Consider the following 14,368-nt stretch of genomic DNA (forward strand, 5'->3'; position numbering starts at 1 on the left):
TAAGTAGTAGTTGAATGCTCAACTTTCTACCACCTGGACCCAAGGCTGAAAACACTGATAATTCACAATTTTTACTATGTACCTCAACTTCATTACTAATTCCAAATCAAAGATATGATTTTCTCCAGCCAGAAACAGTCAATTCCTTCTATGCTATAGGATTTTTTTCTAATTTTGTTAGGGGAGGAAAAAAAAGTGTATAAAGAAAACACAATTTAAAATAAGGTATTGAAATTGCTTGAAGAAAGTTTTATTTACTGCATACATCCTAAGAATGTACTGTAAATGAAGCAAGATCTAAATAAACTTAACAGCTTTTCAAATACAAAGCAACTAAAGATAACAACTAAACTGCCAGCACGTTTGAAAACAGAGAACTCGAAAGCTTTTTTTTTTTTAAACATTTTTATACTTTGTTCTTAACCCTAAAAAAAAGTTCACATTTCAAGTTACAAACTTACCTCAGTAGTGTATATATGTGAAATGGTTTTGAAACAACAGGAACAGGCAGACCATAGGTAGGTGGGAGGCTCACTGACACTTAACTGGCTATGTCACCAACATTTATTTTAAGGTAGTTTGGTAGTTGCCATGTTAAGACACCATTGTTTTCTTTTTTTTTTTTTTTTTCCATTTTTGCAAATAACTTACAGGCACATGTAAAATACAGTAAGATCCCTGGGTCAGTCTCATCCAGTGAACCTCTGTGCTAATTAACCCTTCACTGGAAGGAGAGTAAGAGAGCACTTCTTTCATACAAAGTCAAGGGATGGGGGCTGAATGCAAACTGCATTTTGTTGGATTACTCATTACAACGGATTTGGGTTTGGATGCAGCTCGCTGGGTACATCATCAGAAAACATTGCACAATTACTTTCTGTCATTTAACAATGATGGAAAGGAAGGCTAGGAATGTTTAAAGGCCTTTGCAGGCACTCAATAATCTTATAGAATAGTTAAATAAATATTGCTTATATATAAAAAATTCATCCCACCCTAAGATGAGGGAAAAGAGAGCATCTGGGAATCTCTTAATTTAAAATGTAAAACAGAACTAAAACATCTGCTAAGGGCATGATCCTATTATTAATCCACAATAAGAATTCAGCCATCAGCAAAATTCAGTGAGTGGAAACATTTGATGGAATCTCTAATATGACGTAAAAACACAACTATGTCCTTGCCATCTATTGCACACCTCACTTCCTTGTTAGAACCTTAAAAAAAAAAATTCCAAGTTGATGTATTTCATAACGTAGATGACAATCTTAACATTTTACTGTATTTTACATTCACTCTGCTAAACAAAAGCCTTTAAACAGGCACAAAACACTGCAACAATACATTTACTTCCTAATAAAACAAAACTGTTTAATAACATTGAAATAAAACGGTTTTGTTTTGCATTCAACTATATACCATGAATTTCTGCAACATAAAACAACTAAAAATGAGCATTAGGAGATATTTACAAACTATCTTTTACTCCTACAGGTCTCTCCTCCTCCTCCTGGCTGTGCACGCCCCAATTCAGTTCACTTGCCACATGCACAGCAACAACAGAGGGAGGCCCTGTTCAATAAACATATTTCCAACACCCCTGACAACCACAGACATTGTGCATGAAACATGATAAGGCAACTAGAACCATAACCGTCTGCTAACAAGAGCCTTTGGGGTCTTGTCTATAATAACATTCTCTGTCTCTACAAACTTAGACTTCAAAACAAATATAATAAAAGCATTAAGAAAGGAGTGAAGGTTTCATATTGGACAATTAAATAGCTATGCAAAGATGCCTTATGCAAACTATTAAAATCTTGTGCTTACACATACTCTGCTATTGAAAATAGCTCCCCAACCAAACCACAACCCTCCCTAAACAAAAACCCATACAAAACAAAAAACCCTAACAAAAAGAAGTATAAAAGCCATCAATGTTCTCTGTCAGAGTAATTAATTTGTCCTTGACTTGCCAAATATGAAGGTGGGTCTGGGGAAGGTGGGGGGGGGGGGTGGAGGGTGAGTGGAGGGTAGCGGTGGGCGGCGGAGGGGACACATCTAAGAGCAAAGGCACATGGACAATGAGTAGGGGCCCGGGACGAGGGCAGCAGGTGACAGCGCCTTCCAGTGTTTGGACTCAGAAGTGTGACAAGTCTTTTCAATATTGGCTTAAGGAGAGGTCGAGCGTTTAAAGAACAGAACCATCATGAATAACACATGGTTAACACCCGTCAACCCTTAATTCCAGCAGAAATAGAGGTTTCACTCATTTTATAATTGCACTTTCCAGTATAACTTTTAAAATAATGTTTTCTGTAGTATTTTTAAAGCACTATTGTTTGTATCTTTAAATATTGAATATATTTTTCAAAATAGTTCCCTAGCTGCTCAAGTGTGCTTTTTTAATATATACTTGATATATTATTGAAGGTACTACAAAATAGAAATCTCTGGAGTGCAGAAGTTAAGAAAATAACCTTCATAACTGAAAATATATCCCTAAAAATACAAAAACAAAAACCTCTATACAAATGTACTACCACATACAAATTTTTAAGAGATGGTGTTTAAGGCACAAACCATTGCAAGTCTCTTAGAAATGTATGAACACAGGTCTGCTAAATTGAAAACAGTCTTAAAAAACTAGTGAAAACTTCATGTAATATAAAATATTCCAGTATGGTATTTGATAACATTCTTCGCGTTCAGGTTTCGTGTGTGCTAACCGAACACGGTCTTTCTTCATAAATAGTAAAGTGTTCCTTCAGTGGCGGCGGCGGGTCTCAGTAGGTCTGGTACACGTCGTGGATGGGCACCTGGATAGCAGCGGCGGGGAAGGCCTGAGGTATGTAGCCTGCGTATCCGCCGTACACGGCAGCGGCGGCCGCTGCATTCTTCTGTAGTGTGGCGATCGTAGCTGTGGCTGGAGCAGCAAATGGCACGTAACTGGCTCCGTAGATCCCGGCAGTGGGAATTCTCTGAACATTTGGAGCCACCGTGTACACTGGAGTTATTGGGCGGCCCTGAGGGGAGAGAGAGCATCCTTATTGATCACCTGTAGGTATCTAACCAGATAGGCGGAGGACACCACCCTAATGGCAGAAAGCAAAGAGGAACTGAAGAGCCTCTTGATGAAAGTGAAAGAGGAGTGAAAAAACTGGCTTAAAACTCAACATTCAGAAAACTAAGATCATGGCATCAGGTCCTATCACTTCATGGCAAATAGATGGAGAAACAATGCAAACAGTGAGAGACTTTATTTTCTTGGGCTCCAAAATCACTGCAGATGGTGACTGCAGCCAAGAAGTTAAAAGATGCTTGCTCCTTGGAAGAAAAGCTATGGCAAACCTAGACAGCATATTAAAAAGCAGAGACTTGGCCAACAAAGGTCTGTATAGTCACAGCTTTGGTTTTTCCAGTAGTCATGTATGGATGTGAGTGCTGGACTATAAAGAAGGCTGAGCATTGAAGAATTGATGCTTTCAAACTGGTGCTGGAGAAAACTCTTTAGAGTCCCTTGGATAACAAGATCAAACCAGCCAATCGTAAAGGAAATCAGCCTTGAATAGTCACTGGAAGGACTGATGCTGAAGTGGAAGCTCCAACACTTATAGCCTCCCTGATGTGAAAAGCCAACTCACTGGAAAAGACCCTGATGCTGGGAAAGATTGAGGGCAGGAGGAGAAGGGGCGACAGAGGATGAGATGGTTGGATGGCATCATTGACTCAATGGGTATGAGTTTTAGCAAATTCAGGGAGATGGTAAAGAATAGGGAAGCCTGGTATGCTGCAGCCCATGGGGTTGCAAAGAGTTGGACATTATTGAGCAACAGAACAACAACCACCTATCCATTCATTCAACAACCCCATTCATTCATTCAACTCCCAGGGGTGAGGGAATGACAGAGAAACAAAAGTTTCCATTCTCAGGGCAGACGGACAGACAAGCAATAATCGTAAGGGACTGAGATAGGAGCCACTGAAGTGGAGTTGCATCCTCAAGGCACATTCAAATTCAACTGGTGACCATGACAGAACTGCAGTGTTTAGGGAAAGTTCAAATACTCTGGAATTTTCTGCCCACCATTCTACTCAATCAGCCTATGTACCAGAGCGAGCTAGAGATGGGAGTTGAGGTCTACCCTTTACTCAGTTGAGCTCACTGTAATTATGAGTAAGTATTTTCCCTAAAATACATGCCAGCTGTCTCAACTCATACCTAACTGAAGGAACATGGTGTATCAAGAATGGAGAGAAGCACAGTATATGACTTTATGGAACAAAGTACACAGCTCTCCCAAGGGCCAGCATCTTAAGCTGTGACCTAAAAAGACTGTGATCATACAGGATCTTCAACAAATGCATTTGCTTCAGCCATCGCCAACCTAAGATATGACACCACTAAATATACAGTTGCTGTGGAAGCTTAGAGAAGAAGCCAACTAACTTGAGGAGCAAGAGGAAGTGTCTCTGAAGTGGAAAATTTTGAGCTGGGTTTTGAAGGATAAGTGGGGCTTCCCTGGTGGCTCAGATGGTAAAGAATCTGCCTGCAATGCCAGAGACCTGGGTTCAATCCCTGGGTCAGTCAGATCCCTTGGAGAACAGAATGGCTACCCAACCCAGTGTTCTTGCCTGGAGAATTCTGTGGATAGAGGAGCCTTGTGGGCTAGAGTCTGTGGGGTCACAAAGAGTTGGACACGACTGAGCAGCTAACACTTTCACTTTCACTTGGATAAGGTGTGATTTCCACATGAGGAGGAAGTGGGGAAAGAGGCGCTATCTGAAGCTGCCTTACTGTAGATGCCACGCTGGCTCTGAAAGTCCAGATGCTTCCTTCCCTCCACTTGAGAGTGAAACATACTACATTTTCAGAACAAGTAGACAAGGAAGACTGTGGTTCAGTATTTTCCAAAATGTTTGCTATGGAGCTCATTCTGTGGACTGCTTAAGGGAAAAGGAGATTTTTGGTAAAACAAAACATACATTTATTTAACAAAACATCTTGTGTACCTTATGTTTCATAGAATGCCCTGTGGTACAAATAGTTCAGGATATGCAAAAGGGAGAATTAGATTTAAAGAAATTATTTCTTCCTGGGTTTTGTAAAGGAATTACTTATCATTCCTTTACAAAAATCTCCAAATTAGAGTCACAAAATTACGTTCAAAGAACCTCAGAATTGAAGAGTCATTTTTTTCAACTGTAATCCAAATAATAATTACAAATAATATCCAAATGATAACAATAACAGAGATTACAGTCTGCTAGGCACTATTCTGGAGAAGGCAATGGCAACCCACTCTGGTATTCTCGCCTGGGAAATCCCATGGACGAAGGGGCCTGGTAGGCTGCAGTCCATGGGGTCGCTAGGAGTTGGACACGACTGAGCAACTTCACTTTCACTTTTTGCTTTCACGCGTTGAAGGAAATGGCAACCCACTCCAGTGTTCTTGCCTGGAGAATCCCAGGGATGGGGGAGCCTGGTGGGCTGCCGTCTCTGGGGTCGCACAGAGTCGGACACGACTGCAGCGACTTAGCAGCAGCAGCAGCAGCAGGCACTATTCTAAGTGCCTTATTAAGTGACACTATTGAAACATCATCACAACCACCAATGAAGCTGGTGGGTTATACGGAGAAGCTTAGATGTTTTAAATGACTTGCACAAGGTGACACAGCTTTTAAGCAATGGGATGTGTGAGTCTGGCACCTGTGCATTTAGCCTTGCATTATCCTGCCTGCTACAAGGCAGCCACAATGAACGTTAGTAACACTTTACAACCAAGGAGAGAAACTTTGGAACTGGGAAGACTGTGGTTCATAGCAGGACACAAGCTATCGTCTCCAAATCTGTGGACATCTCTTTAGTGACGAATGCACAAAGGAAAGGATCACCAGGAAGGGGACATCAGAGAGAAACCACTCCATGTACAACAGTGCAGCCCAACAGCTGAGCTCAGGGCAGTGTGATGAGGTTGAGCTGAGTGTGGGGAGTTGGGGAGGAGGACAGAAAAAGGCCTCAATTTCCCCTCCTCTCAAAAAAGGGATGGTTCTTGCTCTACCTATACCACCGACTTGCTGTGAAGATTGAGACATTTTGAGAAATAAACGTGAAAAAAGGACTGTCTACACATGCAAGCTTCTTGTTCTAATTGCCTGCGAAGGCTATATGAAATTTTGGATTTAAATGGCTCCAAAGGAACATCACTGAGCTCCTGCAAAACAGAGGAGGAAGATCGAAGGTGTTCCCCAGGAAGGTCACTGGGAACCGATGTGTGGTTTCACTCTGAACAGTGTTCTTTTTACCAATCCGTGGAGCTTAAAATGCTCCTTCCTCTGCTGCAGTTTGGCAGAGAACACAGAGGAGGCGGAGGACGGAACGTACCAGAGAACCCAGGTCAAAGAGCTCAAGGCAGGACAGACAGTACTCAGCTTTGAGGGACAGCAGCGGGGCCACACACTCAAAGAAGCCTTCCCCACATTACAGAGGAAGTGGCTCCAGGCGTTCTGCAGAATATACTGGAGGAGGGAACAGCCGCCATAGGGCTCTACTGATGACGACAGCACGCGAACAAAGCCCGAACGCAGGGCCCCGACGCCAGCGCCGTGCGGCCGATACAAGGCCGAAGCGGCCCGCAGCCCAGAACGTAATCATGAAGCCTGAAATGTGGGCCCAGCCGCAGCTGTGACCGCTCAGCAAAGACCGAAGTTCACAAGTTTCCTAGTAAAGAGCAATGAGAATTAGCAGAATTCCACTAGGTAAGGCTTGTAGGTTACTGTATGTATTTATAGTCAGGACACAGTAATAACTACCTTGTGAGTCATTTCCAACCCAAGACGACTGCTGGGGTTCACAGGCCTAGCTGTTTCAGCATTACTGAGGAGGTGGGACAAAATATGGATTCTAGAACCCCAGCCCAGTTCTGCTGAACTGGAGTCTTCTGGGGTTTGAATCTAAGAATCTCTGTTTTATAAACATGTCTCCTCGATAATTCTTATCCAGTTAGATACAAGACATCCCTGGCCTGAGTTTTTATGCTTATGGATTGATGAGGTGTTTGATAGTCACTGCTTCACAAAGGATAGCTTCAACAAGATTATTTTTCTGTCTAGGAAAATGATATATGGTATAGGTATTCCTTGTGTGCTACATATTGCAGAAACAAAGAAATATATATAAGATGTGGCTCTTGGTCTGGAAATACTTTAATTGGGGAGACAGAACATAGAAATTGACTGGTAGTCAAGCAGCCAATACGGAGACGTATAGGACAGGTGGTTTCCAAGACGAGGTAGATGGAAAAAGTTCTAGAGAAAAAAACCAGATAGAGGAGAACACTATGAGTAAAGGTGGGGAAGGAGGACGGAACAGTAAAACTGGATTGGGAGGAGAAATGGGAATAGCTGGATATGGTTGGGAGAGTTTTGTACAGTTTCATAAATCTTTATAGACATTTCTGTCTCTCCACAGGCACTCACATATATATATGCATACGTATATACCTATGGATACACTCATAGAGAGAGATGGAGGGGAAGAAGAGGGGCAGAACTTTAAAAAACCTTTACTGAACTATAATCTGGAATGCAAAACTACAATCTGGCATGCACCCTGGGACTCCGTGTGTCACCTCTGTAACAATAAGTACATGAGTTAAAAATTATCCTATGTCATTAGAAACAAATAGGATGTATAACAACACTGTGAGAAATTACATATGTCATTTTTGCATATTGCTTCCTATCTTTAATACACTGGCAATTTTAGGATAGTACAATTCTTATCTAACATTTTCCTGTCCTGTCATGATTTATCTTACAAAAATATTTCTATCACTCAGACCCATAGTTCTAGCAGAAAGCCAGGCACAGTGTCAGTGCTCCTGCGGAGTATTAAGTGAATCCATGATACATGAGACCTCACACAAACACCGCAGCAAGAAGCCTACCTGGAAAGGCGGCGGCGTGGACACGGCAGGGATGACGGCCGCAGCGGCTGCGGCGGCCGCAGCAGCACTGGCTGGGTCGGGCTGCACAGCGATGGGGCTGATCATGTGCTCCATTGTGTGGATCTTACCATCTTCAATCATTTTAGGGGCCGGAGCTGCCTGAAACATGGAATATTGGGCGCCGATGGTAGGGATGGCCACTGCAAAAGAAGGAAAAGGGAAACACAGGTCAGTCACTTCCAGTCACTGAGGGAAGCGCCATCACTTCCTCAATACTTTTAAAAACAAGTTTTGCTGCCAGGGGCTCTGCCTGCAAACGAATGCTCTCTCACTACAGGTGCTACCCAAGAGGAAGAGAGGGGAGGTGGAGGTACCCTATATCCTGCTGGACTTTCAAAAGGAACCATGTGGGCAATGGGTGGGATCGCCCCACGGATCCTCAGGGTACGCAAGCCTACAGTTAAGTTTTGCCCACATTTTCTACTGCTGCTAACAGAATTTAGAACAGAATAGCGTTTAGACTCGTATTCTTGAGGTCCTACAAAGCAAGAAAGGGCCTTGCAATTTTGAGAAAACAGGCTCAGAATAAGAAGTGAGAGCAGAGGGTTGAGGCCCAAGAGTGTGAGAACAGCCTGCCAGTTCCTTATCACCTATCTTACTCAGTACCTGCCCCACTGCCCTTTTTCACTTTCACCACGTTTTAAAGAGCAGGTGCTATTGAGAGTTTCATTCTGAGAACTCAGAGGTCAGTGTATATCCTCCCCGAACTGCCAATGCAAAGACATGTTTCTGTGAATAAAGTTCAAAGGACTCATTTCAACCAGAGGATCAGACAGATCACAGTTTTCGAATGTCAATGTATGCTGCTGCTAAGTTGCTTCAGTCATGTCTGGCTCTTTGTAACCCTATGGACTGTACAGCCCGCCAGGCTCCTCTGTCCATGGGATTCTCCAGGCAAGAATACTGGAGTGGGTTGCCATGCCCTTCTCCAATGTATGATAAGGAGAGGTAAAAAGACAAAAAAAAAAAAAAAAAAAAAAATTAGCCCTGATTTGGGGGAGTTTGTGTGTGTGTTGCATGTTTTGAGGATGGTAAGAATATTGAAATGCATACAACAAAGTATACTTTCACTTATTTTTATTCTCCAACTGTAGGTAATTTCTTCGAATAAAAGCTGATTTGATATAAGTTAAAGAGAAATGCTTGCATGCTGTGTGCTCAGTCGCTTCATTCGTGTCTAACTCTTTGTGACTCTATGGACTGTAACCCACCCAGCTTCTCTGTCCATGAGATTCTCCGGGCAAGAATACTGGAGTGGGTTGCCCTCCTTCAGAGAATCTTCCCGACTCAGGGATCAAATCCATGTCTCCTGCTTTGCAGGTAGATCCTTTACCAATGAACCACTGGGGAAGCCCAAAGAGAAATGACTGTAGGCTAAACAATGATACAGTCATTCAATAAAATGTATCTAAAATCTAAACCAGATCTTTTACCTGCCTTTCTATTTATATGATCTTGTGCCTAGATACTTCACTATTGCCTGGTGTTCCTCCTAAAATACAGAGTTCTAATTTTCTGAATGAATCAGAAATAGAGGTCAAGGGGACAGGGTCCTGAAAGGGCTATAAGTTTGAGCTACATCTGAGTTGTACTAAGCAACTTGGATTGTTCTGGCTACCAGCCACAGGAATTTCTACCCTATGCCTCAGAACACAATTACACGCTTAAAGATCTTTGAGTTCTTTTCTCTGGGCTTCCCTGGTGGCTCAGCTGGTAAAGAATTTGCCTGCAATGCAGGAAACCTGGGTTGGGAAGAGTCCCTGGAGAAGGGAAAGGTTACTCACTCCAGTATTCTGGCCTGGAGAATTCCATGGACAGTCCATGGGTTTTCAAAGAGTTGGACATGACTGAGCAACTTTTCTTTTCTCTAGTTAAATCTTAAACTACTGCTAATGGGAATACCTTTCCCAACAAGTAGAAGTGACAACTCCTGTATCCAGGCTCTGCTTTATGGAATTAGAGAGAAACAGGATCAGGTTTATATTATTTGATGCATCAATGACATTTCCAAGGAAATCCAGTCTAAGGAGTCCCTTAACTGCAGAAGTGGCAGAATTTTTTTCACAGGCATTTAAAAAAAAAAAACAAAAACCACTGGATTACTTCAAAAGGAAGCTCTACTGAGAAAAGGCCTTGTAAGCCCCTATGTGGCCAATGCCAACCTACACCCCTTATACATAGCTCCCTTGAAACCGTTTTAGCCAGGGGAAGGAGTATAGTCCTCAGCCAACACGAAGTCAGAGGAGCTGAGCTTCGAAGTGTGGATGCTCTCAAAGAGCTCTTCAACCTACCCTCCATGAGACTGGGAGAAGGTCTGGAGGAGTATCATGATGGAACTTCCCATGTGTTTGGGTGCTTGTGTGGTGTGCACACATAGGGAGTTTGTGCCGTGCTCACACTGTGCAGTTCAATAAAGCTCCCTGCAGCTTAGGATTAGAAAGAAGACCTGTCTCAGATGACTGACGAGCATTAACAACGTTGGAAAACTGGTTTGTAGGGCCTGGAGGGTGGAAGCAAAGTTCAAGGTCCTTGGCTTCAACTACTTGAGTGCCCCTACCCTCAATCTACTGATCCAGCAAGAGGCGGAAATGAGAGCTGGGAATTAGCTGCAGAAAGTTTCTCTGCTGCCTTACTCCCAGGTGTTCTGGTTGGTTAAGACCACGACAAGGCACAGCAGCGTTATTTGCTCCTGAAGGGGAATTTCCCAACAACTCTCAGAACTGGCAAAGAGTTGCACCTTCTGGCTTCTGATGACTAGGGTCAAAATAGGCTTGAGTAAGGAATAGAAAGCTGTTAGCTGGTAGAAGATACAGAAGAGCCTCACATTTTTCTACCCCCACACCCCTCGCCCCAACCTCCCTAATTGAGAACCTGCCTAATTGAGAAAAAGTCTAACAACTGGTGACAGCCATTTGAGAAACCCACTGTAAGAAAGTGTGACTTGAACTTGGTGAAGATTAGACCATCCCCCAAGTTCTAGATAAGAAGGCCCAGGAGGCCACAATCCTTGCCTAATCTCCGCCTGCCTTTGAGAAGAGGAACCCATGTACAGATGAAAGTGCCGAGGAAGTCATCTCAAAGAGAGAGAGTTGGGGTTCAGGCTGAATAAATGCATTCTCACTCTGGTTTATACTGACCTGTACCAGGCTTAATGGCAACTGGATTGACGGCAGAGATTTCCAAATTCGGTACAAGTTCATATCCTTTTTCTTGCTGTTTTCCTTTTCCTTCATGATATCGGCTATATATACCACGGCCAGCAGAATATCCCCCAAGGTAGGAACCCCTGGGGCCCGGGGCTCTGTTGCCAGCTGCACCTCGACCCCGGCCTCTTATGCTGCCTGCTTATAATAACAACACAAAAAATGATGAGCTACCAACAGCGACAGTACAGGAGGTGGATCTTAACCCAAGGTTCTTGGCACTTCGGTATCTGTCCTGGCTCTAAGCTGCAGGTGGCTACACCTCTGCTCTTTAGTGAGCTCGGAAGATGCTTCAGACTTTCTGGCTCCAGCCTAGATGCATCCTAAGATGTCTGCTTAGTACACAAGATGAACTTGAACGGTGAGTTCCTAGGATTGTAACTGCCACTCCAATAAATAAAAATTTTCTAAGACGGTCACAAAACTAGATGTAGAAGGGGAACTGCTAGTTCGTCTTCCTCATTTTCGGCGTGAGAAAACAGGCTTCGGGAGCTTAAAGGGGCTGACTAAAGTCACAGAGCCAGTTAATCAGACGGCAGGACCCAGAACCCAGTGTAATGGGTTTTTTTTTTTTGCTTTCCAGTGTAATGCTTGCTTTCAGTACAGGCTAGTCAGTGACTAAGAACAACAAAACAACACAAATAAACCCAACAATACTGTGCCCCCTACTCCCCAACATTGTAAAGGTTTAATTTCACAAGCAGGCTTTAACCTAAGAACCCAGTGGCTTGCCGTCTAGCCCCACGTTGGATATAGGCCCTGGGAAAACGCAAGAAAACGCAAGAAGAGCTTGCATGCTTCACATGATGGGTAATGTTACCTCACGCTGTATATATGAACCATCTACATTTTCCTCGATGCTGTGGAAGTGACTGACTGCCCCAACGAGGGTGAGTAGGAGGGGTCGCCGTCCACCAGCTCCCAAATGGCATCCATCTGGCAGATGTATCTCCCCCACTCCCGCCCACGCAGGCGAGGAACCCCCACTAACCTTTCACAAAGTAGTCCCTGTTGGGCCCGATGAGCGCGTTGTAGGGGTAGCCATAGTAGGCTAGCGTGTAGGGGTCACAGGAATACACGTAGCTGGGCTGCTGCACCACGGCTGCCTCGGCTGCGCCGCCACCCTTGGCTGCCTTCTGGTAGCGGGAGTACTGCTCCTTGTCCACGGGCTTGGCCAGCGTCACCTCGAGGCACGAGCCCTCCAGCTCGGTGCCGTTGAGGTTGTTCATGGCGTGCACGGCGTCCTCGCGGCTGGCGAAGTGCACGAAGGCGTAGTCGCGGATCTTCTTGACGCGCTCCACGCAGCCCGGGTTGAACTGGCCGAAGCTCTTCTTGATGGTGTCCTCGGTGGTCTCGATCATGAGGTTCCGCACGTAGAGGATCTTCACGGTCTCCATCACATCCTCGTCCACGTCGATCTCAGGCTCGGCCCAGTCCACAGCGATCTGGTGGCCCCACAGCTGGATGCGGCCGGGCATGAGCTTGCGGCGCGCCATGGCGGCGGCGCGGTGGCTCTCGTACTCCACGAAGGCGAAGCCGCGATTCTTCATCTTGTCTGCCGCGCTGGCGTAGACGATCACGTCAAGCACGCCCTCTGTGACCTTGGCGATCTCCTCCAGGATCTCCTCACGCTTCTTCATCTTGGGGATGCCCCCGATGAAGAGGCGGCAGTTGTCGACGCTGCAGCACACGCCCAGCAGGCGTCCGGGGCGGATCTCGTAGTTGTTGAGCTCGCGCACAGCGCGCTTGGCCTCGTTCTTGTGGCAGTACATGACGAAGGCGTAGCCGCGGTTCTTGCCGTCAAAGTCCATCATGAGGCGCAGCTCGTAGATGCGGCCCACCGTCTCGAACACTGGCACCAGCTCGTCCTCGTACACATCGCGGGGGATCTTGCCCACGAAGACCTCGCAGCCACGTTGCGGGTGTGGGCCCTCCCAGCCGGGCGGTGGGCCACCGTACTTGCGCTGCCCATTCTCCTGCACCATGCTGTAGCCCGTGCGCTCCATCAGCGCCAGCAGCGCCGCCTCATTGGGCGCGCCCGCCACGCCCTCGGGCACCTTGGCAGAGGACCCGGTGGCGGAGTCGCTGCTCATGGCTGCAGTGGAATCCTCTGCGGTCATAATGTCAAAGGCATCCACGGCCGGTGGAGACCTGGGGAAGGCAGGAGAGAGAGGGTGAGCCTGGAATCTACACCAAGTTGAGCCACAACTTGACTACAATTTTTTTCTTCTTTTTCTCCTCTTTTTTTTTCTTAAAGCCATCCAAGACTCACGCTTAACTATCGGGTGGTTAAATGAGAAATAAGATGGGGACTTCTCTGGATGAGCGGCAGCTCTAAAATAGTCTAAATTAGGCAAGTTGTTTTGCAGGAAAAACCAGAAGTGACTCAGGAAAAAAAAAATCAGAAGCAGCAGGTACTTCCGCCTAATCAGTACCCCCAACAGCTTTGAAGCATAGAGAACCTGCTGTCATTGTGGGTGCACATCTCACGTTCTTGAGGCAGTTGGCAACATCTTTTGCTTAATTCCTGCACTGTCAACTCAGATTGATTTCCTTTTAGTTATAGTATTTTACCCCCTTTATTTCTTTGGCAGACAAAGCCTGCTTTCTTTGCTTTCTTTTTAAAGAGGGTTTTTCGTTTAGGAATGGAAAGAGAGCAGTGTATTTATATTGTTAAGGAAAAAACTGAGGAGGTGTTGTAGAAGATATAGAACTGTGTGCTGAAGCTTTTTACAGGGAAGAAATGGAATATCCACAATAACGAAGGACTTGGGCGAAGAACTGTGCGAAGAGCTGGTAAGTCTGACTTTTACGCTGTCACTCCTTGTCAGCAATTATGAACCATTCATGGATTTGGAATCAGTGCACAAAAAGCTAGATTAGGTTCAGGCTGGGGATTTTTGAAAACAACTATCTGGTAAACTGCAGGATAGTTTTCAGAGAACTGTCACATCCATTATCTTATTTGATCTTAATCTCCTTTCATGGTAAGTGACAGTATCATTAGTCCCAATTTGTCTATGGGGAAATAGAGAGGTTGAATAAATTACTCATTTCACACAGTAGGTATCCACTCCTATCGGGACTTGATTTCATGCCATCTTGTGTTCTTTCTTCTAAACCAGTGCTGGGCAATAAGAACTCTCTGTGATGATG

The 14,368-nt window shown here is 44.8% G+C and overlaps 1 protein-coding gene across 9 annotated transcripts in view; it reads right to left on the reverse strand.

The window, feature by feature from the left end:
* Nucleotides 1–228: 228 nt before the first annotated feature.
* The window catches only part of RBM47 (RNA binding motif protein 47), a 175,833-nt gene continuing 161,693 nt past the window's right edge, over nt 229–14,368 (reverse strand). For 8 of the 9 annotated variants that reach the window (XM_055588349.1, XM_055588348.1, XM_055588355.1 and 5 more), the window contains 4 exons: nt 12,204–13,363; nt 11,147–11,353; nt 7,950–8,149; nt 229–3,026 (listed from right to left, as the gene is read on the reverse strand). In XM_055588349.1, the coding sequence (XP_055444324.1) occupies nt 2,787–3,026; nt 7,950–8,149; nt 11,147–11,353; nt 12,204–13,332 (1,776 nt within the window). In that variant the 5' untranslated portion in view covers nt 13,333–13,363 and the 3' untranslated portion in view covers nt 229–2,786. The remainder of the gene's footprint in view (nt 3,027–7,949; nt 8,150–11,146; nt 11,354–12,203; nt 13,364–14,368) is intronic. The other variant, XM_055588357.1, reaches the window with a different exon arrangement.

The sequence above is a fragment of the Bubalus kerabau genome, chromosome 7 (assembly GCF_029407905.1).
Source record: "Bubalus kerabau isolate K-KA32 ecotype Philippines breed swamp buffalo chromosome 7, PCC_UOA_SB_1v2, whole genome shotgun sequence".
NCBI lineage: Eukaryota > Metazoa > Chordata > Mammalia > Artiodactyla > Bovidae > Bubalus > Bubalus kerabau.